General features: G+C 38.1%; 2 protein-coding genes across 4 annotated transcripts in view; one reads left to right on the plus strand and one right to left on the minus strand.

Annotated features, from left to right (window-relative positions):
• Window positions 1-27,483, plus strand: part of PI4KA (phosphatidylinositol 4-kinase alpha) — a 107,137-nt gene that overhangs the window by 43,951 nt on the left and 35,703 nt on the right. For both annotated transcript variants that reach the window (XM_075898245.2, XM_075898246.2), the window contains exons 20-29: window positions 15,923-16,031; window positions 16,720-16,856; window positions 17,905-18,038; window positions 19,506-19,588; window positions 21,505-21,575; window positions 21,691-21,815; window positions 23,327-23,408; window positions 24,086-24,169; window positions 24,529-24,618; window positions 26,249-26,368. In XM_075898245.2, coding sequence (XP_075754360.2) covers window positions 15,923-16,031; window positions 16,720-16,856; window positions 17,905-18,038; window positions 19,506-19,588; window positions 21,505-21,575; window positions 21,691-21,815; window positions 23,327-23,408; window positions 24,086-24,169; window positions 24,529-24,618; window positions 26,249-26,368 — 1,035 coding nt within the window. The remainder of the gene's footprint in view (window positions 1-15,922; window positions 16,032-16,719; window positions 16,857-17,904; window positions 18,039-19,505; window positions 19,589-21,504; window positions 21,576-21,690; window positions 21,816-23,326; window positions 23,409-24,085; window positions 24,170-24,528; window positions 24,619-26,248; window positions 26,369-27,483) is intronic.
• Window positions 1,861-15,317, minus strand: SERPIND1 (serpin family D member 1). Of its 2 annotated transcripts, none has more exons than XM_006134779.5 (5): window positions 15,193-15,317; window positions 11,526-12,409; window positions 7,071-7,344; window positions 3,784-3,928; window positions 1,861-3,060 (listed from the first exon to the last, which is right to left on the minus strand). In XM_006134779.5, exons 2-5 carry the CDS (start codon window positions 12,391-12,393, stop codon window positions 2,869-2,871), a joined length of 1,479 nt encoding a protein of 492 aa, XP_006134841.2. In that variant the 5' UTR covers window positions 12,394-12,409; window positions 15,193-15,317; the 3' UTR covers window positions 1,861-2,868. The 2 variants fall into 2 exon arrangements, with proteins under 2 accessions (XP_006134841.2, XP_025046331.2); XM_025190546.3 differs by having other exon boundaries at window positions 15,096-15,234.

Here is a 27,483-nt window from a genome sequence, read left to right on the forward strand (position 1 = left end):
GGTATATGGAAGCTGAATTACAATTTCCCAAAAAGTTCAAGTATCAATGCTGTTTGGGCGATGGGAGGGGAGAAGAGGCAAATGGGACTGAAAAGTAGGCATGAAAGACATGTTATAACTCCTTACTTGCTCAACTTTAAAAATTGGCATTTGTTTGATGACATTGCTCTTAAAGTAGCTAGTATTTTGTTGTTCAGAGAGAGGCTCTGTTGTTAGTTAGCCATGAATTCAAGAGATTTGTGATCCAGCTAATACCGCAGGGGATATTATACTGACTAAAACTTGGGAGCCACTATAGTAAGAGGTATGTAACTGAAAAAAAAAGAAAGGAACCTGGGGAGAGGACTGGAAAATGAAAAGTTGGGTTAAAAAAGGAAAAGTTAAAATTAAATTCTAGAAGGCAGTATATCAGAAAGTCTATAAAGAAGGCAGATTACTTATAATAAAGGAGAGAGGAAAGCCTTTGTATATCTGTGGATATGAATTAGCATGCTCAAAAAAAAGAACAACTTTTAAATGGACCAGTTGTAGTCCATGAGGCCTGTAATTCAGTGGTGACTGCTGGGCTGATTTACCCTTTCAGTCCTACTCCATCTTCTACTGAAATCAATCCAGATTTTGGCATTGACTTCAAAGGGAGTAAGATCAGACCTTTAAAAATGTAAAAAATGGTCTCTTTCATTAGAGACTTACTGTTTCACATGTTGGTTGATAAAATACATTTGATTTGAATGCTTGCTGTAGATTACTTTTTCTTAACCAATGTGACCTTTACATGGAGTAAAATAAATAGTGTCAGAAGTTATAGCAACAGTTAATGGTTACATTATGGATGCAGAAGCAAATATTTGATTTTCTTGCACAATGCATAAAGATCATGAGTTCTGAGCTGCCTCTACATTTGCTTTTCTGTTTGACCTCTTTCTCCTGTTACAAGAATTGGTCGTGGCCTCAAAAATAACTTTTAGAACTTTGTTTCCAAATAACATGGTCTTTGATAAACTAATTCTTGATTGCCAAAGGTTTCTTTTCACTTCTTGATTTGATTATTTTCTTTAATATGCGTTACACATTTGTGAAAAATTAGATAACCTTCCTGACTTGAATTTTTTCTTTGTTTCCTGTGACAAGATTTTTAATGTTGAAAAACTATTTATATGCAAGAAACTTTTGAACAAGGAATGTGTATGAAAAAGAAATACTGAAAAGGGAAAAAACTATTTATTGAGTTGAGTAATTACTTGATATCAGCTCTTCACCCTCCTGTTTTTCATTTACTTGAATGTTTAAACAGCTTCATTATAGTTTGGCACAAAATTCAAAATGACACACGCTATGTAAAAGCAAAACAGGATCAATTACAAATTGCATTTAAAAACCTCATGAAAGACTTGTAAATCCATAAAATAACTATCAGTAGATTGCATATTTTCTCTAGTAGCATAAGAAAAAACAAAGGAAAGTTCAATATTGAAAACATTTACTTTTTTATATTTGATATTCCAAATAATACAATAAACTTGTGAGACTATAATGTGTATTCCTTAAAAGGGACAAAGAAAAGGGAAGTTTTTAAATGTGAATACATGTGTTGTTCATCTACTTACTTTGATGGTTTGTAGAAAAAAATATAAATTTGTTCCTCCTATCAAATGGTAGCATTTTAGAATTGAGGTAAGTTGCATCTACGTCAGTGATGAGAATAATTAGACCGTGTTTATATTCCTACAATAAAGTCTGAAAAAGTTACCAACAGTTTATCAGGTTTTCCCCACTACATTTCATTAGATTGAACTTGAGGTGAGCTTTAGAGACCTTTATTTTCTGCTTTAAATGCTTTGCTTACATACATGTTTTCTGTTTTAAAAAAAAAGGGGGGGGGGAGGAAAATAAAGAGTGATGGAAGATGTAGGACTTTAGGTATTAAGTGTGGGGAATGGGAAAGGAGGAGAGAGTATTTCCTTGTCTACTTTATATGTATAAAATACCTTTTTCTGTATAAGCTATGTTGTAGATCTTATACTTCCCACTGAGTCTGTCTATACACAATAGGCTAATTTTGGTGACAAAATAGATTGGTACAAATTGCACACTTTGTCTCTGATCTCACACTGCTGGAACTCGGAAATAACTGTTGAAATAATTGGCATTACACCAGTATAGAACTGGTATGAAGTCAAAACCAGACCTAATGGTACCTTACTTTTTCTACAATTCTTCTTTTCTGCCTCATTGCCTTGTAAGTGTTATGTTTTATTAGCCTGTTGAATGTGAAATCAGTACAAATTTCCTTTCTTCACTACTTACACCTCCATTTAGATTGCTTTTGGATATGGCTTGGGCTTCCTTGGGAATTGTGCCAGTTTCCTCCAGGGTGAATTTGGCCTATGAGTTATCAAAAGGCAAAATATGGCGTTGAGGGCAACATTTTCAAATATGGATGCCTAAATTTAAGTCCCCAAATCCTTATTTAGATACCTAAAAAGATAACCTCAGAACTGGGAGGAGTTCAGCACTTCCTTATACTTGCCTGTTTGTTGGTTTCTAAATACATATTTAAGAGATCAATTTTAGATGTCCACTTTTAAAAATCCTGGTCTAACATTGTATTTGCTGGTTAAGTGCAATACACTGAAATATAACACTAAATGTCAGTCATTTTAATGAGAGTTTAATATAGCTATATCAGTGCCTGGCATTAATCATTATAAATTGAATGGACTCGTGCATTGCATTTTCCTTTACTAAATGGTGAGTCGTGTAATGACAGTACCCTTGCTGATTAATGTGACAAGTAAAATATTTCTTTCAAAATTGCTATGTTAAAATGTAATCATACAATCCAGTTATCAGAACACAATTCGGTTTTTAAGACTTGCTGGGGTTGGCGACTCTGCCCAGGAACAGCAGGCAGCTGGTGCGATGCTCATAGATGAGAAACAGAAAGGGGCGGTCAATGACGAAGCGAATCTGAGTGGAAAGAGGCATGAACCCTACCGTGGTCACAGCTGCAGCCTCTGTGCCTTCTTCATTCACAGTAATGGTGCCTTGGTGGTTGAACTGTAAAAATGGGGCAGAAAATGCAGAATACATCTGGTTAGATTTCGAAGTCTTAGTAATTTGTCGTAGGCGAATTTCACTGTAATAAATGTGCTATAAAAATGGTGAACTTAAGTTACACCATCGAATATTTTCTATGCTGCACATAGCTTTCTTGCTCTGTTATCACGGATTGTTTTTATATGGCATCAGTCCTCTGGCTTTGGTGGCTCCCCCTTCTTGATTGATCATGACATTATTCCTTCCAGAGATTTAAAGGCATGATCTTCATAATGTGTGTAGTCGTCTACCAGTGGTTCTCAAGCAGTTCTCAACACATGTTTTCCAGGAAATACATCAACTTAGCTAGATATTTGTTTAGTTTTAACATAGGCTACATAAAAAAGCACTATTGAAGTCTGTACAAACTAAATTTTCACACACAAATGTGCTGTGACACTTTTTGTGTCTTTGTCTGATTTTGTAAACAAGTAGCTTTTAAGTGAGGTGAAACCTTGGGGATATGCAAGAGAAATCAGACTCCTGAAAGATACAGTAGTTGTCTATAAGGGTTCAGAGCTGCTGGTCTACTATTATATATGGGAAAATACAGATCCTCTATATTCCAGGAGAGGCAGAGATATTGTGTTATTTGCTTAGCTAAGCTGTGAATTATTGTACTTTGTGCTGCAATTCAGATAGCTGGGATTAATAAATAGGATGAGTGTAGAAGGGGAAAATTACCATATCAATAATGACTTTATCATCAGATATTCCAGAATAGTCACCATTTTTGTCAAACATTGTTTCTATTCCCATGGATTTCAGATAATCAGTCAGGTCATAACTCTTCTCCAGCTTAAATTTAGGTAGAACGACTTCTCTTGTTCTAGTAAAAAACAGAAACATTATAGGTCTTAAAGAAATATACAACATATCCCTTAACCCTGCATATCAGTTCCATTCGTATTAAGCAGGAATGACACTGAAATATATAGTAATTCTACTCTGTATTCTTCCAGGCTTAGCTTTCTAAAGGGCCCAGGGCCTTGTCTACTTAAGCAGTTTTTAAAAATCTAAGGTCAAAGAAACTCTTAACTGCTGCATAATGTGTTACTTCCTTGTAATTCTTCACTTAAAAGGCTTATTAGTTGTATTTCTGCAGTATATTGTTTGTGTTCAGATGACATGGGTATGATAAGCATAGCCAACTATCTATTATGGAACTCCCTGTCACACTAAGTTGGAGTTTTACCAAGCACATACAGCAGAGGTAAGTTTGTTTTTTAAAAAGAGAGAGTTCATGTCTTTTTCATAGATTAAGGCCAGAAGGAACCATTATGATATTCTAGTCTGTGTTATGTGGATTTGTCACATAAAACAGACAATACAGTTTTGCCAAATATTCCTTCATCAAGCCCATAATTTCTGAATGAGATAGACTGGGGTAGACAATAATTTTTGCAGGGAGATGGTACTCCCAAGAATTTTGCTAAGTGGTCACATACCACATTTTCTGTTACATTAATAGAAGTGGTGTGAGGTATGGCACGTCTCGTAGGTGGGCCATGGGCTTGGGTCTGCCCCCCCCCTTGCAGTGGGGAGCCAGCGTTGGTTCTCCAGAACCACAATATCCTGCCCCTACGAGGTTGGAGCACCAGTGCTGGCTTCTCACTGGGGGCAGGAGGGGAGCCTCGTGGGTTAGATCCAGTTTGTAGGGGCAGGAAGCAACTCCATAAACTGCTACTCCCCCTGGCTGTGAGAATTGGCACTGCAGTAAACTGCTCACCTGGAAGCTTTCCTCGATGCTCCCATTGTCTAGAATCATGATCAATGGGAGCAGCAGGGTATGGTGCCTGGGAATACCCGCAGGGGCACAGAGTCAGGTAAGCACCCCCCTTTTCCCTTGCGCCCAGACCCTGCACTCCCACCCCACTTCTGTAGTCTCCCAGAGCCCCTACCCTCAGTCCACTCCTACACCCAACCTCCCTTCCAGACCCTGAACCCCCAGCCCTCGTACATCGATTGTGTCATTATAAGTTGTTGGCTGGTGATCCATGGAAAGATCTGCATTGAGCAGAATGTGAGCCTTGGGCCCAGTAGTTTGAGAACCACTGCTATAGGGGGTAAGGAGAAGGTGGGTCTCTAAATGCTGCTACTCCCCCAGAACCATCCTCACATTTCCTTGATTTCCACCCCATGGGAGCTGTAGGCTCAGTGTTTGTGAGTACAGGCAGTGCAAGGAGGCCCCCTGCCCCCCTCTTCCCAAAGGGCATGCAGAGACATGCTTGCCAGCTGCAGACAGCCGCTTTTGGGAGTGGCATGGCCAGGGCTATAACAGGCAGGCATCCTGTCTGAGTGGCCTATTATGCTGTGGGACTTCTAGCAGCCTGTAGAGTCATGGTGGGCTGAAGGGAGATGTTTGGCAGGCCATATTTTGCCTTTCTCTGAGCTAGACACTATCTTTTAGAAAGATATCCAAGACTTCAAATGATGTGGAATCCACCACATCTCTAGGTAGGTTATTCCAGTGTTTTATTACCCTTACTGTGGAAAATATGTGCCCTTTTTTCTACGGTGAGTTTGTCCAGTTTCAGTTCTCCACCACTTACGGTTGCCAGATGGCTGAAACAACAACTCCCCCCCTCCCCCCCAAAAAAAAACACCGGGAAAAGTTCTGTTGAAGAGAAAAACGAGGGGGGGGGGGGGAAGGACTCCAAGACTTATTAAGCAAACAACAAGAAAACTACATAAAACAGCATGTCCCCTGTAAGAGTGAGTGCAGGGATAGGAATAGGGGAGCGGTTGAGCACTAAGACCCAGGGGAGTCATTGCTTCCCCTTGGTCTTTTGCTGGCAGCCATTTTGTGCCAGCAGCCTTGCATGGGAGTGTTGGTGGCCGGGAAGGTTTTGGGGGGGAAGGCCAGGCACTGAGTATTTGTAGGGTTGCCAGGTGCCTGGCATTTTAGCCTTCTGGCCAGGGAATAAAAATCAGAAAATACCGGACATCTTAGGTGCCCGGTATTTTCTGAAATTTTTTACCAGAGAGGAAGCGAAAATACTGGGCTGTCTGAGTGAATACTAGACTGTCCGGGTGAATACCGGACACGTGGCAACCCTACGCACTACTAGATATCATTTATGCCTTTGTCTGCTAAACTGAAGAGTCCTGTATGATCAGAAATCTCTCCATGTAGGAGTTTATAGACTGTAATCAGATCACTTATTAACCTTCTTAAAGTTAAAGAGATCGTGTTTCTTTAGTCTCTGAATGTCTAGTGTTGCTTCTAAATCATTTCCATTTTGTCAACATCTTTTATGAAGTGTCAGTTCTGGACACAGTGTTCTGTTAATCATCTCATAATACTTTATATACTGGTAATACCACTATATGAGCTTGATTCTTTGTATTCTCCTGCTTTTACATCCAAGTATCACTTACTTTCTTAAACTATTGCACTACGAGTTTGTGTTCAGTTGGTTATCTGTCATGATTCCTAAGTCCTTTTCTACGTCACTGCTTTCCAAAATACAATCCCCCATTTTATAACTGTGACTTACATTGTAGGATACTAGATTATAAATTTGCATTTAACTGTATTAAAATGCATATTGTTCAAGTGAAGCAGCTTAGCATGTGATCTGGATCATTGTGTAGATACATTTGTCAATATTATTTATCATACATCAATTCTTGTGTGAATGTTTTCTCCCAGATCATTGATAAAGAGATTGAATAGCATTGGGTAAATAACTCATCCCACTAGGAACTCTTGCACTGAATGATCTCCCCACCCTTACAATAACTCTCTGAAGTATCTCATTTTGATCATTTTTAAAATATTTAATATAGGTTGAATTGATTTTTAAATAGTGCAGAGTTTTAAATCTGAATGTAATGCAATACAAAGACAAATATCTCCCAGAAGTCTATTATGTCAACACTGTTACTTATGTCAATCAAATTTTATCATTTAATCAAAAAACTAGATCGAGTTTGTTCAACACAATCTATTTTCTATCAAAACATACCTATTTGTCATGCTCTTTTGCCATCTCTCCACCACCTGCGGGGTCAGTTGTTTCTCCAGTGCTTTCATGCCAGATAGTTTGTTTGGAAGCACAATTAGCATGCTGATGTTCCCCACATATGGCAGCTGGAGCACACCACAGTCTAGCTCATGGTCAGCAGCAGCCAGGAAGTTTCCTTTGGTCTGCATCATAGGAACCTTTATTGTTTCTTTCTCATTCAGTCGGAAGGTCCGTTTGTTTGTCATTTCCACTGGAAATTTGTTTTCCCAAGTTCCTGTTGTTAAAGGAGAAAACCTCATCCTTATTTATATATGTATAATTTTAGTTTGTAAGTGAAAGACGTTAAAATATAATTTTAGTGATGAAGACTTATTTGCTAATATCCCAAAATGTAGTTTGGCTGTTCATTTTAAAATTTGGCCAGAATTAGAGGAATTTAATTTTGGCAACTTAGATTAGTAAAGGCTATTTAAAAAAAAAATTAACATGTAAAAATGTAAGCATGTGATTTGCGTGTGTGTAGATGTTTGACTGCTGTGCACATCAAAAGGAGTTCAAATGCATATGCACATTTCAAAAATCACTCTAAAATATAAATTGGAAATCATGTCAAAGATATCTCAGAGAAAATGTAATTCTCTGGTTTGTGTAGATCACAGGCTTTAAGGGATCTAATGTTGATTACAGATCAGTGTAATTCTGCTGCTGTGTAGTGCTCAAAATTATACTGTCTCATCAACATAACTAAATACAGCTAACTTTTAAGTTCTACATGGGACAAAATATTTACATTTTGCCTCCCAAAATTTTGACTTCATTAAACTGAAAACATTTTAAACAAATATACTGGTGCCTGGGTCACCACTGGAGTAAATTGGCCAGTTCTGTGAGGTACTGCTCACTCTTGACTCCAGTGATGCTGCTGAAGTTCAGCACCCATCAGGATCAGGCCCTAAGGACTTGATCCAACTCCTGTTAAAATTTAAATAGGTCTTCCTATGGAGTTCCATGGGATTTGGAACAGAGCTGTGCGAGCACACTCTGAAGGTTCCTCATGTGCATGACTAGTCCTCTGAAGGTATTGTATTAGAAGAATGTATCTGATGATCTGCCTTTTTAATCTAATATATTCATAGGGATGGCTCTGGAAGGAGTTAGACTTGTCTCTTTGGAGATGGGCAGACATATTTGGAATTTTATAAATTACGTTTATTTTATACTGGCAGATTTACCCATCGTTGCTCGGTCTGTAATTCGGGAAGTCCAATTAAGTGTATTTTGTTTCTTCATTCCTAGAAACTGTTATCATTTGCTTTAACAAAAAACGGCTTAGTCAGTTTGGTTTCCAATAACATTTTTTTTCTAGTTTTCAAACCATAAGCATTGATTTAGCTGTGCCAAAACAAGGCACTACTCCATATTCCTCTTATTTTATCTCTTTTCTATACTATGTATTGAGAAGCAATTCTATTCCTGGTTCATCCTATTTTTCTGGCTCATCTTGGTTCAGTTTCTTTCACATTCGCTCAGTTATGTCTCTTTTCTGTTTGGTTCTCTGAGAAGCAATCCCATTCCAGGCACATCCCAGTCTCCAGGCACAACCACACTCTTGTGTTGCTTTAAGATATGATAAGAGGAGGCTGTATACCAAATTTGTTGGTCCTAACTCCTATGGTTTACGAGGAATTCTTGATCAAAGAGACTAACTCTCTACAGTGCATTGTAGAAGATTGGCTGTTGGTATTTCCTTTTATAATCAGGGGGATTAGATGTAAGTGAGCAAATAAATGTAGAGCATGATAGTACATACATTGAGGAGTTAATACTATATCTTTTCAATAATTCTGTTATCCTGTTATAATGTGTAGTGTTAGGAAGTTGCTATCTTAATTTTGCTGATGCAGTTTGTCTACTAAACACATTTTCTATAATGTGCATACCATTTGATTAAGAAAGACTTTTGACCTTTACATAGGAAGGCTTAGATAAGTCTGCCATCGTGTTTGCTTTTGGATGGCTAGTAATGTGGAGAGCATTTGATGCCTCACTTTTTGTGTCTGTGTGGTCACATGCCAAAGAGAACCTGGGACTGCAGGCTTAATATTTGACTGCAAAGTAATACTACATTGTACAACAGATGTCATTAATAAAGTTTTGTGTTCTAATATTAATACTACAACTTTTTTCTGCTAACACCTGCCTATCAGTGGGTTTGTATTATAGCTATTGAATGTCTAACGCTTTGGAATATTTTAAGACAATAAAAATTGTGTGAGAGAAGCCTCATTACAGTTCAATTAAAAAAAATCCCTCAAATCCTAGAAGTGGATAGTCCTCCAACGGAAAGAAACAGGAAGTATTAGGTGAGTAGTAGCTAGATATATATTTTTTAAATCCCCTTTTGAGAAGACAAAGTGGTGTTTAGAAAAAACAAAGAGGGAGGAAAGGGTAACCAAGAGAAGCAGAGTACTAACCTTAGCACTCATTTGAGCAAAGGCAGTATAGCTTGTTGACAAGGCAGGGGTGTGAATGCATAAATTTCAGGATAGGGCTTAAAAAAGAAATCTCAAAAATATTCCCAGATTTCTGTAACACCTTTTAAAGAGGTTAAAAATCTGCGCCACTAACTTATTGAGGCACTAACTATAAAGTGGTTAGGGTGGGTTTGATGAGTCCTGTCCTGCCCCACTGGCCCTTTGCCCTGCTCCTATCTTGCCCTATTAGGCCCTTTGCCTAATCTCCTGTTCCCTTCTCCCCACTATACTCAGTCTCAGTCTTTCCTACCCCCTCTCCCAAAATACTTCAAACCATTCTCTTCCCTTTCTGTCTCTCCTGTACCTCAAGATTCCTTGCAGGATCCTGGTATTTTTAACATGGTCATAACAGCATATTTCCTCTTAAACAGCTCCCTGAATCAGCTGAGCCATTTTTCCTGAAATTCCCTTCCCCACCCCAAAGTAGCTTGCATCAGGTACCTAACATTGTTAAACTTTAACTATTTGAGCTGAACTTTTCAAAGTCGTGGGAAACTGAAAATAAGACCTTATAGTAGGATGTTTCAGGCAGTTTAACAACAGGCAACCCTAAAGGTGGTAAATATCCACTAATTGACTAATCGAATAGTCGATGCATTTTGCATCGACTATTGGATTAGTTGTTAGGGTGATTCTGCCTATGAAGTGTAGCAACAGCCTTAGGCCTGTTGCTACACTATAAAGGTGAAAGTGCAGTGTGAAGCCTGGGATCAGCTAGGACTTCAGCTGATCATGGGCTCGATGCAGTGCTGCTGCTTTGAAATGCCATGAAAAGCCTTACGCCGAGCTCCCCGTGGCATTTCAAAGTGATGGCACTCACAGAACCCAGGATCAGCAGGGTAGTCCCCAGCTGATCTCGGACTCCATGGCGCTGCCTCTTTGAAGCACCAGGATGACCCTGACACCGTGCTCCCTGCAGCATTTCAAAACAGCAGTGCAGTATGCAGTCCGGGGCCAACGGGAGTCGCCAGCTGATCCCAGGCTCCACGCAGTGCTACCTCTTTGAAACGCCACATACAGCCTGGGGACACCCAAGCTGGCTCTGGATTGCACGCAACATTTCAAAGCGGCATTGCTGCATAGAGCCCGGGGTCTGGCCCCAAGCTTCAAGCAGCGCTGCTGCTTTGAAGTATCCTTCCGCCCCCCCCATCCCTGCCGTTGCTGCCTCTTTCTGATAGAGTGTTTGCTTATTGGATAATCATCTAGTCAATTAGTCTTTCACATTCCTAGGCAACCCTACTAGTTCTACCCATAACTAAAAACACCACCTATCTGTCCACCCAAAGAGTTTCAGTCACAATGAATACTGTTCTGCTTTTATTAGAAGAACACTTTTTTTAATCTAGTAAATTTTTGTCAGGTCCTTGAGTGGACCCTGGGTACAGATCTCACTGTGTATGTTTATATGCACATATTAAACTCAGCATTTTTTACCCTGGCTGATTCTGTAGATTCTAAATACTTTAAAACTATATAAAATGTTTAATTCAGTCCAAAAACAACTGTATCTCTCCTTAAGTCAGTGGAGTTGCACTTCCTTATGGTAGGACTGAATTTGACTGTTTACTTACAACAACACTGTGGATACTTTGTTCAAGAATAATTTTGCATAGGGTCCCTCAGCTGTGACTATTTTTCCTAAGGCTATGGTTTGTATTATATTTGGAATGTTAGCTCCTTGAGGCAGGAGCCATCTTCTTGTACTGTGTTGTAGAGTGCCTAAAACAGTGGGGTCATGGTCCATTGTAGTAGTAATAATAATAATAAATACAAATTCTTAGCTCCCATTAGGACTATAAAAGAAAAACAATTTTTGTTGTCTACATTGTCACCCATTCTTGGTCCTTCACATTGATGCATGCTGTTAAAAAAATTAAATTAATCCATTTCTTGCTGAAAATTGAAATTTGGATTATTTTACCTTTAAAGTAAATACAGTTGAGAATCATCATCAACATAGTGGGGTTGATATTCACGAGAGCTTCTTTTATTAATCCTTTGGTCAATTTCAGGATGCGCTCATTGGTTTTAGTGATGAAGGCAGGGTCTGAGAAGTCAGATGATTGGGCTTCGGCAAAGTAATAATTTTTCATATTGTTTTTGAAATCATCTATAATTGAAAATTGCTTCCGAATATAAAGATCATTGACTGATCGCAGTGTGTAACCGAAATTGCGTCTGAAGAGCCGGTGAGTTAATTTACGGAAGAGGTTGTGAATTGTCATAATCTCATATGTAGAGCTTGCATTAATGAAGTCTCTGAAACCTAGAACAGACAGTACCTCCTGGTGTGTTTGTCCCTTCAGCCCCAAAGAAATCATAGCCATTGCTGTGGAAATACCAACAGGAGCCATCAGAATATTATCTGAAGAATTAGCTCTGTCCTTCAGACTCCGATAAAGGTTGAACCCAAAATTTGCATTGAGGATGTTAAGACGCTGGATTCTGGTTTTACCATGGAATAGCTCAAGAATATTTCCTTGCTGAATTTCAGCAACCAAATGCAGAGGAGCATCAATTATGTCAATATAATCATCATCACCAAATATCTTTTCCCATTCAAGGTAGTCTTCCTCTTCCTCTTCCTCAGCAATCAAGTCATTGGTTATAGTGTTTTCTTTATGAAACTCTGGTGGAAAATTAGGCATATCATGTGTTTCATTGTCATGGGGCGCATGGGGATTTATAGCTTCATTACCGCTTTCAAAATGCTCTTTAAAGTCTTTGATCCCACAAAACACAGATGTTGTGAAGAGAGAGAGTACAAACAAATGAAATAGGCGCTTCATTGTGACAGGTCAGATGCTGGAAGACACAATATATCATAAGTCTCAGAGGGGTAGCCATGTTAGTCTGTACCTGAAAAAACAACGAATGGTCCTGCAGCACCTTAGAGATGAACAAAAAATGTAGATAGGATCATGAGTTTTCATTCATCTGCACAAGTAGGTTGTGTTCGCAAAAGCTCATAATTCTATCTACATTTTGTTAGTCTCTAAAGTGCTGCAGGACCATTTGTTGTTAAGCTTTTACAATATATCATAGAAACTATGTAGTACCTGAGTTTTAAGAGATTGCCCTTTTCTTCAGTAAGTGTTTAAATTTATACTGACTCTTATGCTGGATAGTTGGCTCGCTCGTGCAATTAGTTGTGTGTGTTTCTGCTAGCCTTTCTTTTTGAGTTGTGCCTAGATTAATTCATGCTCATATAATATTTCAAGCCTATTGTAGTCTGAGACATTCAAGTTCATTAAACAACAATTGATTTCTCTCTTTGGAGAACATCATTGCTTTTCAGCCTGTGTTCATACAATTAGTCATCTACTAAAATGCCTCTGTCTCTTGTATATTATGAAGTTTTAAGATAGATGAGCACATGTACTTAAACAATTAAAAAGAGTGAAGTCCAATAGAATACATCTTCCAAATATTTGAAGTTAGTAGGAAATCATTAGTTTAGAGCACATCAGAGAAATGCAAACAAAATTTGACAAACGCATTTATATTTGAAAAACATACTTTAAAGATAAACCTTGATAGGATTTCATGGGCAGTTTCATTGAAAGGGTGGAATTGAATGAAGATTGAGTAAAGAAGATCTGTGGACATGGACAGTGCTTCATTACCCTCCTAGTGAAATAGTTTATCCTATGCATTTGTTTAACTTTTATTTATCGATCTTAGTACTTGTTGGGCCATGCATGTGACTTTTCCAGAACAGGGCCATATTTAGGTGTATGTGTACTGCATAGGCAGTATAATTGTATAGGCTTTTCTGTTCTAGTCCACTTCATCATTTACCCTTTTTTACCTAGGCTTTTGAGGGAATTGTTTGGTTTTAAAATTTTAGTTTTCTGGGCATTGTATCTATTCTTTATTTACTTTTTTGGTGTGTGTAGGATTATACAATACATGATACCCCTTTTCCGAAGATGGGATCACTAGATAATTAAAACTAGAGCAGCAATAGTCTTTATAATTATTAGCAATTCCATTTTTTTCTTAGAAGAAAGGATTTAGGATGAAATTAAAATGAAAGTAGCCTCAGTTATTTTCTCAGAGAATAACAGAATCATAGGGTTGGGAAGAGACCTCAGGAGGTCACCGAGTCCAACCCCCTCCCCAAAGCAGGACCAACCCCAACTAAGTCATCTCAGCCAGGGCTTTGTCAAGCCAGGACTTGAAAGCCTTAAGGGATGGAGATTCTACCACCTTCTTGTGTAACTCATTCCAGTGCTTCACCACCCTCCTAGTGAAATAGTTTATCCTAATATATAACCTAGACCTCCCCTACAGCAACTTGAGACCATTACTTCTTGTTCTGCCATCTGTCACTACTGAGAACAGCCTCTCTCTGTCCTCTTTGGAAACCCCTTCAAGTAGTTAAAGGCTGCTATCAAATCATGCCCTCACTCGTCTCTTTTGTAGACTAAACAAGCCCAGTTCCCTCAGCCTCTCCTCATAAGTCATGTGCTCCATCCCCCTCATCATTTTTGTCGCCCTCTGCTGAACTTTCTCCAGTGTGTCCAATTCTTTCTGTAGTGGGGCCCCCACAGTTGAACGCAGTATTCCGGATGTGGCTTCACCAATGCCAAATGAAGGGAAATAATCACTTCCCTAGAACTGCTGCCAGTGTTCCTCCTAATGCACCCTAATATGCCGTTAGCCTTCTTGGCTACAATGGAAGTTGCTTTGGTAGAACCTATTTTGATTGCATTGATTAGAGATCTAAGAGGACATGCAAAAGCAGTGAATTACAGCTGTGATATCCATTAAGGATGAAATGCAAGGTTTGAAAATATGCTATTATGCGAGAGAGGGATGAAAGCAGTTTTAAATCAAACTCAGGATTTCTAAACCAGTTTCCCATGGCTACACAAATTAATTTAGATTTTGTTAAAATTAATTATTTCTCTTGTTCCAGATAGGATTTATTTTAGTTAAACATAAATGGTTAGAATCTGCAATATGAGAGAGTACCATTGAATGTCTAATTGACATTCAAAGCCTCTTATTTAAAATAGACAAAATGCCGATAAGACAAAGAGCAGAAAAAAATCTTAGAAGTGGTTTTGAAAGAAGAGAATGTAAAGCTGTTCTTAAACAATAAAATACAGAACTAAGAGCGAAGTGAAAAGAAACATTTAAAACATTTTTGTAGCATCCAGATAATGTATCAGTCTCTCATTTTCTTCCCTATTGATGTACATAAAGAATGAAAATGAATTATCTTTATTAAACGTTGTTTAATCCTTAAGGATTATAATCGAGCAGTATTAAAACCTGAACTGTATAGTGAATGAGGTATTGTAGTCTTAATAGCTCACTTTGTTTAATTTATTATTTTTAAAGTTAGTGCTTCATTTTTTGTTCAAAGCTGGTAGAGGTTAACCAAGCCAATTCTGTACAACAATCACTAATGAAAGATAGTGCTGTCTGTGGTTCCCAATTTTATATTTTCTCCTTTTCCATGGACTAATGTATTATTTACCTTCATTTTATTGTGGGTACAGCATTTCCCCCTGCTTTTGGAAAATATTTTTCTTTGAGATTTCAAATCCAGTTCAAATTATAGTAATATTCCTTACCTCCAAGCCACTCTGTGGAGAGGGGTATGTTGAATAGCTAGAATAAGGCAAATGGCTCGGTTTAAATCTGAACTTTGGTGCTAATAAATTGAATAGCTCCCAAAGTAAACAGGCTCTAAATCAAACAGTGCTAAATTTTGCTTTGTCAGCCAAAACCCTTCTACTTGCTTAGCGATCTCTGCCAAGTGATTTGTTTCTTCTTCTATAGATGTTTTTGTTGAGGCTTGTTAGGTTTTGTGGGTTGCTTACTTGCTTTTGCTCTGTGTCTGTGGGTTTACAAGACCTGAAAGATTTTCTTCAGATTGTTTAAACCACATGTATTCTTTTGGATGGGGTAATTAGCTTAGCTCTCTTTCTGTAGGTATGTGCTTTATATATACATATGATACACATACAAAAAAGTTAAAATAACACTATTAAAGTTTCAAAGTCGTTACTCAGAAGTGACTGTTGTCTATTAAACTGATTATAGTTGTATCATGATGACTTTGTCCATGTTTTTCTTCTGTAGAAATCAGCTTTGTAAATGAATATTGCTAAGACATTGCAACAGTCTTCTTATTGTATCAGTCATTTTAATAATAACGACATGAATTTATTAATATATTGAAACAGATGAGAAACTAAATCTTTAAATGCTAGACCAACACTAGAATATGAGGCTATTTTGACTGATTCTTAGCAAATTATTAAATTATTTCAATCTACTGATTTTCTCCTTTCATGTTAGCTCACCAGACGTTTGCCACCCATCAAAGAGGCTAAACCCAGATTACAGAAGCTCTTCCGTGATTTTTGGCTGTATTCGGTGCTCATGGGATTTGCTGTGGAGGGATCAGGTAGTATAACTTCCAGTGCGAAAAGATGCATTGATGGTCTGGTGCACTGATGGATTTAGGTTTACCTAGTTTGTAAGTGCAAATCCGCTTTTTGGCACAGACTTTAGCAATTAGGACTAGGGATAACTGGGAAATGACTACAAGGTAGGCATCTTACTAGGTACTCCTCTGATGACAGAATACGTTGTATCCAAAATGCCTTACTTAGCTATGGACTAGACTACAGAAGCATACAAAGTATTATTATTTACATCCTCTGTTCACAAGTGTTTATGCTAGTTGGACTATGCATGAAAATATAAATGTAAAATGACAGTGATCTAATGAGGGAGGGGCAGGGTTGACAAACAGGCAAAGTAGAAATTACTTACACAATGAGCGTTTTCACCTGCAGCAATCTGAGCAGGTTTATTACATATTTGGAAAATAGGCTATTTGCTGGGAATGCATATACTTGAATGTGTGAGAAGAGGGCCTAAGAGGTGGTCCAAAACTTGGTGATATTTGTTTTCGCTGAGTGACTCTTAATATCTCTTGATAGTAACCAATTGAGGATCACTAAACTAATTTTAGGATTCTTTAGTAGCCAGATCAATTGATACAATGTGATGGGAGCATATTAGGATGTGTTTCCTAGACACATTTTGTCTTTCTCTTCCTTTCTTCTCCCTCCAAATTTCTACTTCAGGTCTTTGGCCAGAAGAGTGGTATGAAGGCGTATGTGAGATAGCCACTAAGTCTCCACTACTCACCTTTCCCAGCAAAGAACCTCTTCGATCTGTCCTTCAGTACAACTCTGCCATGAAAAATGACACCGTGACTTCTGTAAGAAATATTTCTTTCATGTTCCTTCAGACTTTAAATAATATATCCAATAGTAACCAGCTGCTAACAATAATGTAATGTTTTCATCTGACTCCCTTCATTAAATAACAGCTTTCAAATGCACTGTTGAATCTTGTAAACTGTGCATGATTTAACAGAGTAAAAACCGAGACCATTAAGTGGTACAAGTGAGTTTTTATTAGTGGCAACAATCCTCTGTTTTCTAAATACAGAAACCAGATCTTAGTGAGAAGGGAAACCTAATGATATTTTTGTGTTTTCTCATTTTATATTGGGCAGATGAAATCTGCGGAAAAGCGATGAGATTAATTTGGTTTTGGTGTAAATGACATTCTGTTGTTCTCTCTATTGAAGTAGTTCCTAGATGAGCCTTCATCATCTGCCATTGCTTATGGCTTTGTACTTGCCACTTTTCTCTCCCCGTGTTTGCATTATTGACTGTAACCAGGGGAAGTACGAGGCGGGCTGCCGGCAGCTGGTGCCCCTGCCTGCTCGGCCTTCAATGGCGTGACGTCATCATTGGGCACCCATTGAAGCCGGTGCCCTAGGTGATGGCCGAGTTGGCCTATACACACAGGCTGTCCCTGACTGTAACAAAGGAATATGTGTTGTTGTTGACAGTGTCAGTTTTTAAAAATTAAAGGATGAATGATTAGTGTAAAACTGAGAGCCAAACTCGTTGCTGGTATAACTTTATTAGTTACTCAAGCAGATAGTTTGTTCCACACTTTTAATGAACTTGATTGAACTATACTTCTTAAACTTGACTTAAGAGTAATAGCATTGATGTTTCCTTCTGCCAACCTTATGCATTTTATGCACTATTCCAGTACGTCACTATATACCATCAAGAAGTGTCGTGCCTTTTTATCTCTTCTTTATTTGGATGAACAATACCAGAGTGGAGGTTTTGTTTTTTAAGGCATGGTATAATCCATAATAATCTAAATTAAACCTCTTCAGAATGTAAATAGATATAGCCGATGTGATGGCATAGTCTTCTTATTCTGAAGTTCCTTATCTTTAGGCTGAACTGAATGAGTTACGGAGCACCATCATAAATCTCTTGGATCCTCCTCCAGAAGTGTCTGCTCTGATTAATAAGTTGGACTTTGCTATGTCTACCTATCTGCTGTCTGTTTATCGTCTAGAGTACATGAGGTATATTTTTATTACTGCATGTTGGTTTTGTAATCTTTGTTTTCTGGCAATTCATGAACCCTTCAGCCAAACTTGGACGCATAGGGTGAAATTCTGATTCTGTTTGAGTCAGTGGGAGTTTTGTCATTGACTTCGCTGAGACAAGAATTTCACCCATAAGGTGAAATGACCATCTCTGCCAAGCCCCTTTATGGCAGGTAAAAGGGCTGCCATGACACAAAGCAGCCGCCAAAGTCCCAAACCCCTGGGCTGTGTCCAGACTCAGGGTTTTTTTCGAAAAAAGTAGCCTTTTTTCGAAAAAACCTCACCTGCGTCTAGACTGCAGCCGTGTTCTTTCGAAATTAAATCGAAAGAACGCGGCTTTTCTTTCGATGGCGGTAAACCTCATTTCACGAGGAAGAACGCCTTCTTTCGAAAGTTCCTCTTTCGAAAGAAGGCGTTCTTCAATGTAAATAGGGCTTCTTCGAAAGAGAGCATCCAGACTCACTGGATGCTTTCTTTCGAAAAAGCAAGCCGCTTTTTCGAAAGTTCAACGTGCAGTCTAGACGCTCTCTTTCGAAAGAGGCTCTTTCGAAAGTATCTTTCGAAAGAGCCTCTTTGGAAAGAGGCTTGCAGTCTAGACATAGCCCTGGTGTCGGAACAGTGGCAGATAGCCATAAAGCTGCCACAAGTGGGGGCTGCTTTGGCTGGGCTGGAGCACTCCCTGCCCATGCAGAGCCCCACTGGGCTGGAGCAGTCCACTACCCATGGTGGGGGTGTGGGGCGAGTGCGGGGCTGATGCAGCCCTCGTCCATTAACTGTAAAGGTGGTGCTTACTGGTTAACCATTCATATCCCTAGGAGGCATATCAGAATCTCATCCATGATGCTGCATAGTTATCGTGGTTATGGAATCAGTAGATCCAATATATAATTGTTGCTCTTGACAAGCACAGTTTGGACACTGGCAAGCCAGTACATTAAATTAGTAAAAAAATTCCTAATGATTGAATGAGACCTAAAGAGGACTTTTATTAGAGAAAGTGGGAACAACTCCTAAGTTATATGCTTGTTTGGCCTTAAACAGTAAGACAAATATTTTTATTCACAAAAGCCTTTCAGACATGTTGTAAGTACCACCTTTTAAATACTGGTCAGCATTGTCATTTTGGGCAAATGCCACATGGAAAGAAGAGTGAGATCTGTGTGTGTAGAAATACCCCAGAAACCGCTCACCTAATTGGTGAAATTTGTACAAGTTCTTTCACTTCTAAGAGCAATGTGAATTGTTTGTCTAGTAGCTATAAATACATAAATAAATTAATTAAAATAAATGTTGTCCCCAGACTGCTGTTAGCTGAAGATAGACCCAGAGGCTCAGGCATTAAATCTAATGGAAATTTAGTTTCATGATGTGTGGGTATATATTGCAGGGATGAGCATGGTTTCTATGTTTTGTGTGAATGTACTAAAAAAATTGCCCTCCTAGGGTATTGCGTTCAACAGACCAAGATCGCTTCCAAGTGATGTTTTGCTATTTTGAGGATAAAGCTATTCAAAAAGACAAATCTGGTAAGATAACTGTCTGTATGCTACTGGAGAAAGTAAAGTTTGGCTAGAATAATACAGAACAAAATTAATGGAATTGGGTTAATTTCAAGTGAACTTGCATTGCATGGGTGTGCTGTAAAGCTCAAAATATTTTGAATTGTACATGTCAGAGAGATTCTTTAACTTCATCAGTAGTGGACCATACATTTTGACTTGGTGGCCACAAAACCTTTGGAAATGAACTCTTTAGGTTATAGGTGAGCACTAGCTCCTTACTACTTTTACAATATATTGCCTTCATGTTATCTGCTTAGGGTACGTCTAGACTACAGGCTTTTGTTGACAGAAGTTTTGTCGACTGATACTGTTGACAAAGCTTCTGTCGACAAAGTGTCTAGACTACATCCAGTTCTGTTGACAAAGCAAGCCGCTTTGTTGACATGACAATATAGATGCAATAACACCTTCTGTCGACAGAACTCTGTCGACAAAAGGCATTATTCCTCGTAGAATGAGGTTTATAGCCGTCTACAAAACTGCAGAGTTCTGTCGATGTTATGTCTCCAGAACTCAGTGGCAGTTTAGATCCAGTTTAGTTTTGTCGACAAAAGTCCACTTTTGTCGACAAAACCCTGTAGTCTAGACACACCGTTACACTTATTCCTTTAGGGGGCAAAACACTAGCTTTCTGTCTCTTAATTATAATAATGCTGGAAGTGAGTGAAAGAAAAAGGTCTAGTTGCTCTGCGCTAGGGAAGAGTTGTTGCACAGAATGTGTCTGTTTTAAGGAGGAGTGTTAGAGAATTGCAAATTACCTTAATTTTTAGAGTAGTCTGCTCATTATTAAAAGTTGTGACTTAAGCAGTGCAGTGTGTGCATACTCACGGAGATTTTCCTGACAGAAATACCCTTCTGGAATAGGTGTTTGTTACCTTATATCACTAGGAGGGTGGTGAAGCACTGGAATGGGTCACCTAGGGAGGTGGTGGACTCTCCATCCCTAGAGGTTTTTAAGTCCCAGCTTGACAAAGCCCTGGCTGGGATGATTTAGTTAGGGTTGGTCCTACTTTGGGCAGAGGGCTGGACTCGGTGACCTCCTGAGGTCTCTTCCAGCCCTAGGATTATGTGAAATTTCCTACAAATTGTGTCAAATATTTTTAATTGTTTAAAGATTTATGCCATATCTGACACTGGCTGAAAACCTTGAAGGGAAGAGAATTAAATCAGATGAAACAGAATTATGGTAACTTGGCATTATATGCATAAAGAGGTTTTATTGCAGTTTATTGAACTATTCTCTGGTTCTCTACATGTTTTAGGTACCCCATTGAATTAAAACTATTGCCAAAAATTTGTTCCAGAGCAATGTTTTGAAGCAACTCCTGCCCATATGTTTTTTTTTCTGAAATTCCTGAAGTTAATAGTTGGTTCCATCAACATCCTTTGTTGTTGGACTATTAATAGCTCTAACCTAGTATGGAAATATGATTGCATTTAGGCTTCCTTGAGAAATATACCTGTTTCTCTTGTCACTTCATCTGGGTTGTATAGAACTGCAGCAAATTTGAGGAGGTAAATATGTAGGAAGAATCTTCAAGTATAAATACTCCCTATTAAACTGTATATCATAACCACTATTACCAAATACCTCAACTATTCATGATTTAAGAGAAATTCTATTGATAAAGTGACTAATCTGCAGAGCTATGGCAGCCAGGAGCAGAAATATAATGCTAAATGCTACTTTCAGGGGATGGTGACTTTTCAGCTTTTAAAAAAACTTGCTTTTGATGGAATGAATATTGTTTAAATTGTAAAGCAGTTTGATTCAGTGTTGTCTGGGCACAAATAAACATTTGTAACTATTAATGGTTCAGTATAAAAGGAAAATTTAATTTTTACAACAGAGCACAACATTTTTCTTGATTCTTCTCTAGGCATGATGCAGTGTGTGATAGCTGTTGCAGATAAGGTTTTCGAAGCTTTTCTTACGATGATGGCTGATAAAGTAAGTTATGTGGGAAGGAGAATTAAAGTATAAAGTGTGTAAGTATATGTTTTCATTTTTTTAAAGTTTTTTTTTAAAAGCAAAAACGTTTCTTGTTTCTCTTTGGAATATCTAGGCTAAAACTAAAGAGAATGAAGAGGAGCTTGAGAGACATGCTCAGTTTCTACTAGTGAATTTTAACCACATTCATAAGAGGATCAGAAGGGTTGCAGACAAATACTTATCTGGTCTTGTAGATAAGTGAGTATAAACATCTGGCTATATTACCTTTTTCACACTACTTGGTTATTAAGAAGAATGCTGAAAAGGGAATTCATCTGGATTTCATGGCTGCCAGTTCTATGAATAGGCATTTGGTACATCACAAATATGAAAATCCTTGATGATTAAAAATGGCCTAGAGGGTTACTAAAATGTTGTTCTGGTTCTGAAAACTTTGCTTTGTTACTATTGCAATCCCCTTTTTAGTATCCACACAAGGTGATCCACACAGAATGATCAAACTTAAAGAATATATTTGTCATTTAATTGCCTTTATTTATCATACTGTATATCAGTGTTTCTTAAACTTTTTAAGACCGAGGAACACCAAACTATAATTTTTTTTTTAATGAAGAATACCAAGGACTTTTTGTTGAGCACTAAAAAAGGGTGGGGAGGTTGGGAAGGGGAAGTTATTGAGGGGGAAAATGATCACCTGCCCCTTTAAGGGTGGCCATTTTGAACTCTGTTGTTCTCTCCCCCTCCCCCCCCTTTCGGACTGCCTGCTGCCAGGGAACACAGTTTAAGAAACACTGCTGTATATAGGTCTACAAAGTATTCAGTGCCCTCTGCTGGCTAGTAGTGTATAGTGCATTTACTATGTATGGTGGAAAAAACACTAAAAATCAAGAACAAAACAAAATATAGGTTAAAATCATAACCTGTTCTTTAGTTCTCTTTCCTTCCCTTTCCTCCTTGGCACATTTGGGTCATATGGAGCTGAAATTGTCTAGCCTGATTTTCAATGGGAATTTTGTACACTGTTGCCTCTGTGCCCTTGCAAATCTCCGTTTGGGCTATGTTTGCACATGCAAATCATCAACAATATTTCTGTCATTTGTGGCTGCTTAATCCCTCCTCCAAGCAACAAAAGTTTTGCTGCGACAAGCAAAAGTGTGAACGCTGCTTGAATGCTGCTTTGTCCACTCTGCTTCCAAAAAAGTTAAAGCTGCTTGTGGGGATTAAAGTATTTTGTCGGATAAAGTGCCAGCAAACAGCATTCACATGGTTTTAGACACTGTCTTTTTGCTAAAAGCTATGTCATAAAGGGATGTTAAAATGTGTTAAATTTTGTAAACATATTACCTCTGAAATTTACAACAGTTACATGTTTACATGTAGAGGACCAAGTGGGAGCCTATGCTCATGGGGAGCCAGCTTTTAAGCTAGCTCCCCCTGAGGAGCACCAGCTCCTGCTTGCCTCTGTGGGAGGCAGCAGCATTGGGGGAAGAGAGGGGAGGAAGCCAAGGCTCTCTGGTTAATCATTTAAATGGGTACACGTTCACATTTCTAGTCCTGTAGAGACTGTCTTTAAAGAAAACAGTTCACAACTCCAGTCTCTCATTAGCCATGTTCAATTTAACTTAATAATCCCTTCTATTTGGTGTAGGTTTATACTAGATACGTTGTTCTTTGTGTATCTCTGGCACCTTTTGGTGAAGGCATAATCTTTTTCAGCTCTGTCTATTCTGTTTGAACTTGTATTTTAGGTTCCCGCATTTACTGTGGAGTGGAACTGTGCTGAAGACCATGTTAGATATCCTCCAGACACTGTCACTCTCTCTCAGTGCAGTGAGTACTCTTTTATTGAATCTTTTATTGCTGATAGAAAGTGCATGTGTATCAACTAATGTTTTCATAACAGTGCAACAGAGATACCAGATGCAATTAAAGGTACATATTTGCAAAACGTATTTTATGCGTCTTCAACAATGAAGTGGCTAAATGACATAATGTTTCCACAGTTTTTCATTTCACAGTGGTAATGATTTTTCTTGAAGGTTTGCTTTTTGGAGTTTTAAGTTGCTCCATAATATCCAGGAAAAGGCACTTTTTATTATAAAATCTTACATTTCTGAAATCACCTTACATCCAAAGATCATAACTTATTTTACAAACAGTATAAATCAATTCAAACTCAGAATTCTTATGTAATGTGAGAGGTGTGCAGTTTTTTAAATTATTGTAATTTAGTATTAATGGACTGTTGTATGTAAAGTGTTTTGAAGATAGTAACATAGAAGTACTAATTTATTTTCTAAAGTTTCTCTTTAAACTGTGTGAGAGTTTATGATTATGGTCATGTTGAAAACAAGTCCAAAATACAAGAGTCTCATAAGTTACTGTTTTATCTCCTTTGTGGGATGGATGGTATCATTAGCAAAGCAAAAATGTTGCCTGAAGTGAACAAGTCAATAAGAGATGGGTGAGAACTGCCTCTTATTGAGACTGTACATACTTTATTTTAGGACATTCACAAGGACCAACCGTATTATGACATTCCAGACACTCCACATAGAATCACTGTCCCTGATACTTATGAATCCAGAGAGGTAGGTGATGTCTCTTGATGAGGTGGCAAAAAGTAATTCAATTGACTAGTCTGAATCAGCTACTCTGAACAGTCTTGTTTGAAGGTTCCTTCTTCAGTAAGGCTCCTTGCTGTGATTAGCTACCCAACACTTGAAGTTCATTTGAATATCTCTATTTCAGAATTGTCTTACCAAAGCGTAACAGTTCTCTGATTGACAAAACACACTTTGGTTATAGCTGCAATACTCTAATGTCACTAAAAGTCTCTTGAACTGTCTCCTGCTGCCAGTGCCCTTAATGTTGCTTACAATGCTAACAAGCACGATGATGTCTGTGAATTATTGGCTGGCTGACTGGCATACCAATGCACTTTTCCTAGAGTATAGTGAAGGACTTTGCTGCACGTTGCGGGATGATTCTTCAAGAAGCAATGAAATGGGCTCCTTCTGTCACAAAGTCCCATCTTCAGGTAACTAACTTGAATTTGTGAAGAAATATTTTATGATCCTCAGAAATATACAGAGTTCAAGTACCTCGAAATAATAGTACATCAGTTGTTAAATGCATTTATACTTATTTGGTAACCTTTTGGCTAATCTGATTTCCTTGTTTCATCACCCCCATAATGGAAGCATCACTAAAATCAATATCAGTTTTGTTTTTGAAGTAGTTTTCAAACTCTATCTTGGCTAAGAATTTCGAATTAATGTTCAGTACATCCACCCTTCTGTTCAGCTTCGATCGTATGTTAAGCATGCAGAATGTTTTGGAGGTTTAATTGTTCTCTGATACAATATTATGAGAGTGATAAGTTTTGACTGATGTGCATAAAAATTCATGCATGTTTGAATTCTTGGCAGGTGATAATGCAAGATCTTTGCTATTAGAGAGAGGTTTCCTCAGATTTATAGTTCTTTTTCAAATATAGTAGTACCTTGCTAAATTATAAGATCATTGTAACAAACTTCAGTAGCTTTCTGAGCAAGTAAGGACTTAATCTTGCTGCTAATTCCTTTTGCTGAGCCCACAAACACAAATCAGAGAATGTGTTGCAAAATATACTTTGTTAATCACTCAGTTGCAGCTTATTATTTATCATTTGTGGGATACCATTAAATGTGCTTTAGTATATTTAATAAAATAAAAAAAAATGTGGTAGCATGGGAGCAAAATAACTTGTTTGTTAATCTTGTGAGGACAATTTTTAGGGCAGGTTACAGTTTCTAGAATAGCCTATTGTCTGTTACATCTCATCCTCTGTCAGCACTGATGTGGCAGTTTCTGGAGAAGTTCAAGAATGCTCTAGAACAATTCCGATCCCTCTGTAACATTTGTATTTTCTGTTTAGAAGAAGAGTGGACACACATTTATCAATCTTTGTTTTTAGCAGAGCAATACAGTTAGGATGTGTCTAGACTACAGGTTTGTTTTTTTTTGAAAAGTGGCCTTTTTTCAAAAAAACTTTCCCTGCGTCTAGACTGCTGCCATGTTCTTTTGAAAGTAAATCAAAAGAACGCAGCAGTTTTTTTCGACTGCGGAAAACCTCGTTTTATGAGGAAAGACGCCTTTTTTCAGAAGAGCGCTTTTTTCGAAAGAGCAATGTAATGCAAACTGTGCTTTTTTGAAAGAGAGCATCCAGACTGCCTGGGTGCTCTCTTTCGAAAAAGCAGCTTGCTTTTTTGAAAGTACTGGCTGTAGTCTAGATGCTCTCTTTCGAAAGAGGCTTGTAGTGTAGACGTATCCTAATTAGTGTTTCTATCTCACTTCAGCTTAATATTGTGCAGAACATTTGGCTTGGTTCTCAAAACCATGGTTTTTGCTTTAGACTTTATATCCCTATTAGTGTTGCTTTATTCTCTGTACAAAAAAGAGAAAGCCTTTTTTATTTTAGGTTTCTAGGATGAGAACGAAAGTGCTGCTTGCTTAGTGCTGAAGAAACAATGTTTGAATAGGAAAACAAGATCTAAACCTAACTAAATAGATTGTCTCATGTGCATACTGAATCTTTTGGTAATTCTTGTTGTGTAGTACTTAAAATGAGTGAACTGCTCTTGAAAACTACAGTCTTCCTCAAAATAAACTAATTCCTTGTCTTTTAGGAGTACCTAAACAAACATCAGAACTGGGTGTCAGGCTTGTCTCAGCACACTGGGCTGGCTATGGCTACAGAAAGCATTCTCCACTTTGCAGGCTACAACAGACAAAACACCACCCTCGGGGTGAGTATTAGGCATCAACAAAATAATCCTACGTGCTGTAAGTCATCATAAATAACATCCCAGATATCCGCTCAGGAAAGTTCTTTGATTTTGAAATGTGAGTCTTTTAGCCATGTTCTTCTGCCTTTGAATGATTGGAAGGTAAGAGATACTACTGTGAATCTTGTGCTTTTAAACACAAACACTATTAAAATCTTCTACTTTTAACAAGGATTTCATATAACAGATGTCATTTTTAAATGATAGGGTATTTCCCTTCATATAACAATTTTTTTTGTAGAGTCTGAAAAAGCAAAATAGTAATGGTTTCTATAGGATAACAGTGTTCTTGCTGAGCCATGTAGATTTTCTGTTGAGACTCAGTATCAGGATGGTGATTTTAAAACAGAAATTTAAAACTGAATGCATCTAGCTTGTCCATACTGATTTGTCATCAGTGGGAATTTCCCCCCTTTTAAGAAGGGGAATATAGAAAAATAATTGTATTTTTGCTTATTTGTTTTGAAATTGGAGTGCAAATAGTTTTGAATTTTTGGCTATATCAAGATTTGTCCTGAGCGTGGGGAATAGGTGTGCACTCTTAGGTAATCCTAAACAAAGCAGTGGTTTGGAATTACACTTTTTCAGGAGCCCTTATATTATGCAAAGGCATAGGGGGTAAATGACAGTCTATTGTCAGAAGCAGAATGCTCCCCCCCTTTGCACCTGGACAGTTCTGCAAGCTGGCACATGGGAAGGAGTGAACCATGGTTCTGAATTGTCCTTGCCCTTTGTTTCCTCCTCCTCCATCAGAAGAGTAGTCACAGCTCCATGGGGGCTGCTCTTCCCTATACCCAAACTCCTGATCTAGGAAAGCCTTATATGACTGTGTTAGTGAAGAAACTTTGCCACAGCTGATTTCTCTGTTTGCTCATTAACACCAGTATGGAGTAGTATTAGGGAGATTAACCTATGTGCTCTTAGAAACTATTCTGCTAGCCAAGGTAATATTCAAGTTACTGGCTCTCTCAGTTTTTGATCCTGAATGGATGGTTTGTTCAAAAGTCCAAATACTGTATACAGATAATACAATTTTCATCTGTTAATAGCTGATAACAGTTATAACCGTTGTTTAT

This window comes from Pelodiscus sinensis, chromosome Z, assembly GCF_052426305.1.
Source record: "Pelodiscus sinensis isolate ZL-2025 chromosome Z, ASM5242630v1, whole genome shotgun sequence".
Taxonomy (NCBI): Eukaryota; Metazoa; Chordata; order Testudines; family Trionychidae; genus Pelodiscus; species Pelodiscus sinensis.